At 35.6% G+C, this 8713-nt stretch overlaps 1 protein-coding gene across 1 annotated transcript in view; it reads left to right on the top strand.

Annotated features, from left to right (window-relative positions):
• Positions 1-8713, top strand: part of DPP10 (dipeptidyl-peptidase 10 (non-functional)) — a gene marked incomplete at its 5' end in the record, with an annotated part of 598060 nt that overhangs the window by 205008 nt on the left and 384339 nt on the right. The window contains one exon of the mRNA XM_012002083.1: positions 6000-6074. Within this exon, the coding sequence (XP_011857473.1) occupies positions 6000-6074 (75 nt within the window). The remainder of the gene's footprint in view (positions 1-5999; positions 6075-8713) is intronic.

The raw sequence follows: 8713 nt of genomic DNA, 5'->3' as shown, positions 1-8713 counted from the left end.
TATAGTGCTATGTCAAAAGACAAAACAAAACAAACAAAACATAAAGGATATGTGTGTGTATGTTCAGGGAGTTTGATGGGCTGGAGGTTGAGGGAGCAGGGAAAATATCGTAAGATCCAAGAAGACTTACATTTTTGTCTCCATCATTCACTATCTGTTAAAAACGTACCCATCTGCGATTTCAGAATTTTTCAGCCAAAGCTCCTGGAGCATGATTTTTTTTATTATTTTGTAAATAGAGATGTCTGTAGATGTTTTTATTACCAGCTTATTCCAAGATCTGGAACAATACACATCCCTACTGTACAGTTCCTAATGTTCTGCCATTTCTCAATGTTAAGGCAACCAAGTCCTTCATAGCAACTTGTGTTAATTTTAACTGCATCTCTCATTCTCCCTTTGCTTAGTCCTTTCTCAGCCTCAAGTCATACAAATGAATATTTTATATTTTCTGGCACTTCTGACATTTAAGTTTGTGTTTAATGATTTCTTGCTATGATCTTTAATATCTGACATCTTGGAATACCATCATTATCTCATTTCTACCTCTAGTTATAATGTTTCTGACAAAAGTGAATCATTGTAATGGAGCCTCTTAATAGGGACATTACTGTGGCAATAAAAGATGTAAATTGCAGTTCCAAACAACCTAGAAGTGCAATCACGAAACAGTGATCAATTGTTAGATGAACTGCACATGTAATTATATACATGTGAGATCAGATGAATCACTTGAGCTAAGAAGGACAGGGAAGGCTTAAAGGAGGAGAAATAGAATGATGCTTCAGAGAAGCACAATTTGAATAAGGAAAAGGGAAAGGTGAAGGTGATATAGCAAGTAGAGGAAGTTGAACAAAGGTACAAGAAAAAGAAAACATGCACATTTAAAGAATACAAGCAATGGTACCCACTGCTCTTAACTGCAATGATTACTGGCCCACCCCGGTAGACCATGTCATTTGGGGAACTTGCTCCTTTTCTTTAGAGGGGATGGATTTACATTGAACATAAACTTTTGTCTAGTATTCTGTATAAATGATTAAAGATGAGGCTTTCTGGCATCTCTCTTAAACTGCAGGCTTTTTATCCACAAGTCCTGCACATTTCTATTGGCTATCCGTCAGGAGCTATAACAATAATGTATATAAAATTTGGATGTCTAAAACTTTCCTCAAAATATACCTGTTTTTCTTTATTTTCCCCAGTGAGAATGTTACAAAAGCAACATTCACCCAATGATAAAAACTTGAAAACCTGGAGTTATTCTGTATACTTTCTTCTTTCTCCATCTTAAAATCTAATCCTTATTTATTTATTTATTTTTTGTACTTTATTCACAACCTCCCCTGTACATGTCCCTTTCACTCTTTGCCTCTGCTTCTTCCTTAACTTCTTAACATTGCTTTCTTGGATTGTCATGAGCCTCTTACCAGCTGTCATGAACTCAAGATGTCATCAAATCTAACTAGTTTTTCACCCAGTTGCCAAGGTAGTAATTCTAAATTCAAACCTGATTTTGCTTCTTTCTTGGCTTTCAGTTTTACCACTTATGAAAACAGTAATAAGCACTGGCATATTCATGTTGGCGTAATGCGTACTTCATACATAATAGCAGTAATCTATGGAATCATCCCTCATCTTCCCAGGAATTGTTTTTAAGCTACTTGTGCATTTTTTGAAGGTTATTCTCATATTGTAGGTTGTAACTGCATTTAACTCAAAAACACTGGAAGATAAGGTTTTCTCTTACGTTACCACCAAATAGATGAAAAGAATATAATTCTGCTTTTTAAACCTCATAGCATTGTCTTCTTTCTCCTCACCCATCCTTATGGCAATTATTACTTTACCAAAAATTGGCAAGCTTGTAGGCTCCAGAAAGAATCTGGACCCCAAGTATATTTAGGATTGAATCATAATTTTAAAATTATAAGATTGTAAATTAAATTTTGCTTTCTTTTTTTGAAAAAAGTGGAAAACTAGCAACACTGTGTGTATTTTTCTACAGGACGTTGTATCTGGAGCTGAGGAGCTACTGGGCTCTTTTAAATAGGCAGTCTGACTACTCCATCTCTCTTTGATTCTTATGCAGATAGCTTCATTCTTACTCTGCATACCTAGTGGTTTAAAGCATCCATGTTTTGTACCCTGGCTCTACCATTGACTAAAGAGGTTCATGACACTTGTCTTATCCTGAACAATATGGAATGGAAAACATCCTACTCGGTTCGGTTTCCTAACTTTGTGGCACCTTCAGTGTCTCCCAGGGGTCTTGTTGTACAATGAATGTTCAATACATAAGATTCACTTGAATGGAATGATACATAAAGAGGTACCACAAAATGTTCCCAAGCTGCCTGAAAGCATACATTTGTTTCTCTACTTGATCAAATACCTTGTCTTTCTTGCTTAATTCATCTAGTTAATCACCTGCATATTCACTTTACTCTGTTTATCATACCTTGCTTGCCTTCAGCAGAATGTACATAGATGTCAGTATTCATGCATTTTTTTGCCCTTTGTACCTACTGATGTTGGATGTCAGAAACTGCACAGGCAGGCACCATTGCTGAGTAATGGCAATGAACACATGTGGAAATTACTTTTGCATCCTTCCATTTCAATGGTAATTAAGTTGTTATATATGAAAATACTGTAATAGCATTAGTGGCAATAATCAACTTCCCCAAACCACAAATTGAAGTCATATTAAGTTGAAATTAAACCCAAATTACTTCATGTCTACAATTAGAATCGGTGTTGACTAAGATGTGTCCTGTGGCTGCTAGAAAGAATTAATCCCCCAAATGCAATAGATGATAACATTAAGGTCATAAACTAAGAGGGATTGATGTAAGATTTCCAACATCTTCTGTCCTGTTGCCTAAACTGCCAAGATGCATTTCTTATTCGTGTATCATCAGTAAGTTTCTCTGCAGCATCAGTGACCTGTCCACAACTCTTTAATTTCAGAGAAGGTTCAGCAGCTTGGGCCCCTGAAAAGATATTTGGAAGGTTTCCCAGTTTGTGTGCTGCATAAGCTTGAGGCAGTAGAGTGATAATTAATAAAGTACCAGACTGGATAATTGTAGGAACTGTAAAAGATACTAAAATGTTGTCACCGGAGGCACAGACGCACCTGTGAAAGCGTGAAGTTAATTTGTGTGAAGAACATCACATGAGGGTGGATGAGGACGAGGGAGGTGAGATTTCCTTTAAATTAATTCAGACTTTAGACAGAGAAGCGCTCAAAAACAATAAAACCTACTGCTAGTGAGATAATGCAAGGCTTATGAAAAGAGGCCCTCCTGGATTGTCTTGTTATGCATGCTTCTCTCTGACCTTGGGAAAGGTATAACAACTGCAATATTGTAGGACAAGCATGATGATATTGCCCTACCCGTCTTTACATAACAGCACACCATTTGATACTGTCCCCTTAAACATTTCCTTAAAAGCAATACACCTCCTGATACTATAATGTTGGATGCTTTGTGTATCTAGTGTCACCCCAAATTCCCCATAGGTTAATTTCTATCAAATTTCAATATACAATAAAGTAATGAGAGAGAGAATGAGGTCGTATCATAGTATTGCCCTGAAGACTATTTAAGATCATTGATAATTGCAAAGGTCCTAGCAACTTGCAGATCACGTGATAGATGACCAATCAATGGTAGCTGCTAATGTTGTTATTTTCATGGTTATTTAAATGAATCTTTTAAAAAATAAAAAAAAAAACAAAATTCTTGACGTGAATTATTGCCAGTGAACACTGTCATCTTCTTCTAAAATGCTTTATATGTAGATTGTATAAGAAAGGTGTAAACTCCCATACCTTAGCATTGTCACATGGTGAGGTCTCCCTGAGCATTCCATTCTCTTGCATATCTGGCTCAGGAATTAACAAGCTATGTCATTCCAAAAATGATTCTCTGATACCAATTGAGTGCTCCACAATTCAATTCAATACTGAGACTAATTACCAGGAATCAGCATAGACCCCACAGTTAAGGAGCTCAATTCCCCTGGTCTGTCCTCACCTCAGATGCCAGCTGCCAGTCCCTGGTCCCAACGGTACGGAATTATGTCCAACCTGGCTACAAACATGAGGGTTCTTATTACCCCTTTTCAGGCTGGAGAATTTCTTAGAATAACTCAGAGAGCTCAGACAAGAGCCATTCTTATGAGTAGCAGTTTATTGTAAAGGGTACAAATGAACAGCTAGATGAAGAGATATATGGGGTGATGCCTGAAGGGGTCCCCAGAACAGGAGGCTGTTTGTCTTTGGGCTGGGGCACATCACCCTCCCAGTGCATCCGTATGTTTACCAACCAGATGGTTCCCTCAACCCTTATCATTCAGAGTTTCTAAGCAAGGTTTAATTACTTAGGCATGATTTAGTGAATCACTGGCCAGCTGCTGAACTCTGATCTCCAGCTCTTCTACCAGATCTTAGAATGGGGCTGAAATTTCTAAATTTGTAATTGCATGATTGATGTGACCTGATGACCAGTTAATCCTGAAACTATAAGCTAACCCCTCCCCTCACAAAGAGTCCTCTGATGTTGCAGTCGCTTTAGCATGAAATCCAATAAAGTGGAAAGAAGTTTGCTGTGAATAACAAAAGACATTTCTATCACTCAGGAAATTTCAAGGGTTTTTGGAGCTCTGTGCCAAGAACCATAGAAGAGACCACAAATATATTTTATTATACCACCCAAACTTGCCAAATATGGATTAGTCTGAATTTCCTATCCTATCCATTGTGTTTTGGGGTCCCTATGTAAAACAAACACAAACAAACAAACAAACACAAAACAGAGAAACTCTGACTTTACACTTTTCTGGACTCTACAGAGTGCAGTCTTATGGAAACTATAAGGTGTGCATAATTGTTTATGTACATATTTCTCTGCAAATACCATGCAAAGTATCTATTGTGCTTAAAATTTTATACAAATGTGTTTTTTTTGTTTATATTTTGGAGGTTTTTGATTCATCAACTCAATGTGCTTGCCCTCTCTGTAGATATGAATTAGACAAGTAGCTCTAATTCAAGGGAAATCTTTTCTCTACCTTGAATGTATTTGTTTCTTTGTGTAGTTTAAATTCCTTCTGTCCTCAAATTTGTTCAATTATTATAGGCTCAAAATTAGTCAAGTACAGTGTAGTAGTTTTTGTTTGACATCAAATGCAATGTTATGTATTTCTGTTTCACCCTGGGGATTTCCTTTAAAGAGTCTGCCTTTAATGTTAGTGTCCTCTTTAAATATAAACATTCAACCAGTAAGAATACAAAAACACAGAGACAGAAAATTATGACAAGCAGAATGTCAATAGTCTTTTCCTTTTGATTAATCTAGCATGCAAATATAAAAGCATTTTGGTTACTCAGGAATTTCAATAGGCCTTTGAATTTTTTAAATAATAAAAATATTGGCAGGAGGTGGTGGCTCACGCCTGTAATCCCAGCACTTTGGGAGGCCGAGGTGGGCGGATCACGAGGTCAGGAGATCGAGACCATCCTGGCTAAAAAAAAAAAAAAAAAAATACAAAAAATTAGCCAGGTGTGGTGGCGAGCCGCTATAGTCCCAGCTACTGCGGAGGCTGAGGCAGGAGAATGGTGTGAACCCGGGAGGCGGAGCTTTCAGTGAGCCATGATCACACCACTGCACTCCAGCCTGGGAGACAGAGCGAGAATCTGTCTCAAAGTAAATAGTAATAATAATAATAATAATAACATATTCTTTAAGAGATAACATATAGAAAGATATATTAGCAAACTTTTTCTTGCTGAAATGTCTAAAATGTCCTCTTTAAGTTTTTTATATTCATCCGAATAATCATACAGACATACGTGCAAATATATATATAATACAAAAGAAATGAGAATGACATTTTATAGTGCAATGATAATTGAGTTTTTAAAATATATTTATACATCCAAGTTCATGTTAAAAAGCTTTTAAATATAACTTTTTATTTTCTTTTTCTAGGTAACCTTCAAAGCATCAAGACATTCAGTTTCACCAGATTTAAAGTATGTCCTGCTGGCATATGATGTCAAACAGGTAAAGGAGTGATCTTCTTTGAGAATACTTTTCTTTGTGATGCATTGGGGTGACAATTCATAATTTTACTCAGCTATAACTCACCTAAGCAAAATCTGGCATATCTAGTAACTACAGGAGGACAGTAATGACTACTTTGCATAAAAGGTGTTTGAAGGTAATGTCCAAAGATCTTTCATATCTATATAGCAAATAATTGGGACAATTTGCCAAGTGCCTGTCCTGATCCAAGTCCATCTCTTGGCAGAAGATAATGTGGCAGAGTTTGGCAAATCCAACAAATGTGGGCTTGTGAAAGTTTCAAGATAAGCCTTACCATATGCTTTAGTGTTTCATGTGTGTACAGATTAGAGACTTTTCTAGTGGCTATGCCTTGAGCTTCAGATGTGTATATTGGGAAGGCACCTGCTGAAAACATTGACTCAGATCATGGTCTAGGGATTCTTTGGTGGTATTTGAATGTCAGCTTGGGGTTGTAGAAAATTTTGCAAATGGGGCAAGCCAAGAAATTAATTCTGAAAAAATAAAATGTTCTAATTGAAATTAGTGTTTCCTTATTCCATGTGAGCCCTGAAGCACAATTAGAGCAATATGTATGATTGTTGAGTGTTTTGTACTTAGATATCATTTGCACAGTTAAAAAGCAAAGTAAATGTTGGAAAGCCAATTCAGCAGATTAGTATCTGTAAAGAATAAATGATTGGAAATCATTCAAGGAAGTTTACAAGCTTTAAGATGAACAATAAAAATTTATGGACTTAAGGCATGAAGCCTCATATAATGCTTTGAAAGCCTTTTGAACACATGGAATTTCACAGTTTGAAAGAACTGCTATTTGATGGCTTTAGTCTTTTGGAATATATATGTGGTATATTTTTTAGGTTATATTTTTTGACGTAAGTAATTTATGCTGTAAAAGACAGAGGAATTTTAGTCAAAGGCCTCTTTTCCTAGTGTAGATGTTGGCCTGTTTTCTTATCTTTTGCTTTGAGTTACCTTTATTCATTGGGATTTTGTAAATCATATGTTATAGTAAGAAAAATGTTTGACTTTTATAAACTAAAATATTATACTAAAAATTTCTAACATAACATTATCTAAATAATTTAAGCTTGAAAAGTCTGCTGTATTAAACTGATCATGAACTTTAGAAAAATTAGGTTTCGGGAGCTATTGTAATGAAGACTGGAACTGGCAGTAGGACAAACACATAGATCAATGAAAGAGAAGAGAGAACCCAGAAATAGGCCTTCAAAACTATGCCTAATAGATTCTTGGCAAACGTGCACAAGCAATTTAATGGAGGACAGTCTTTTCAACAACTAGTACCAGAACAATCAGATATACATAGGCAAAAAATAAAACCAAAAGCCCACAAGAAAAAAAAGCATCATATTGGCTTAAGCCACACACCTTATACAAACTCAGAATGGATCATGCTTTTAAATGTAAAGCGTAAATCTATACAACTTTTAGAAAAAAATCTTTGGGATTTAAGGCTAGGGAAAGATTTCTTAAACTGTATACCAAAAGCATAGTCCATAGCAGGATACACTATTGCTCCATAATAGACCCCGTTTTCAGGCTAAAAATACAAATTACAGTCTAGAAGAAAATATTTGAAATTCACATGTTTGACGAAGGACCAACATTCATATATAAAGAATTCTTCAAACTAAATAGTTAAAAATAACAACTATAACAAAAACACAACTATTCAATCAGAAAGTGGGCCCAGACATGAAGAGACATTTCACTGAAGATTTACAGATGGTAAATAAGTACATGAAAATATTTTAACATTAGTAGCCAATAGGTAAATGCAAATTGAAACTACAATAGAGTATCACTACAAATCTATCAGAATGGTTAATTTTTGTTTTTAAAGTGACAGCACCAAATGATGGCAAACATGCGGAGAAACTGGATCATTCATACATTGCTGTTGGAATGTATAGTGGTACTGTTGCTTTGGAAGATATTTTGAAAGTTTCTTTAAAACCTAAGCATATACTACTATCCGACCTAGCAATTAAATTTCACTAGACAATTGTTCCAAGGCATTTATCCCAGATAAATAAAAAATAATGTTCACACAAAAACCTGTCTGCAAATATTTGCAGCAGCCTTATTTATAATAGCCAAAAACTGAGACAGCCCAGATGTTTTTCAAAGGGTGAATGGCTAGATGAACTGTGGTCCATTCATCCTATGGAATAAATATTCAGCAATACAGAGGAACAAGCTTTCAATATAGAGAGCAATGTGGATAAATCTTCGGAGTTGTGCCAAGTGAAGGGAAAAAAAACAGTCCCAAATATGATTGTTTGTATGATTTCATCTATATAACATGCTCAGATTGACAAAATTAAGGAAATGAAGAAGAGATTAGTAGTTTCCAGGAGAAAAGGAGGGAAAAGGGAGCAGCTTTTTTAATTTTATGGGATAACAAGAGGGATCTTTGTGGAGACAGAAATGTTCTGTATCTTGATTATATAAATGTCAGTATCCTGATTGTTTTCTTGACCTGGTTTTTTTCTTGACCAGGATTTCTTGTAGTTTTATAAGATAGTATCAGTGGGGAAAACTGGGTGAAAAATACATGTAATCTCTCAGTATTATTTATTACAATGCCATGT

This window comes from Mandrillus leucophaeus, unplaced genomic scaffold (genome assembly GCF_000951045.1).
Source record: "Mandrillus leucophaeus isolate KB7577 unplaced genomic scaffold, Mleu.le_1.0 Scaffold677, whole genome shotgun sequence".
NCBI classification, from domain to species: domain Eukaryota; kingdom Metazoa; phylum Chordata; class Mammalia; order Primates; family Cercopithecidae; genus Mandrillus; species Mandrillus leucophaeus.
Note: the sequence above shows the minus strand (reverse complement) of the source record. Positions and strands in the feature narration are given on the sequence as shown.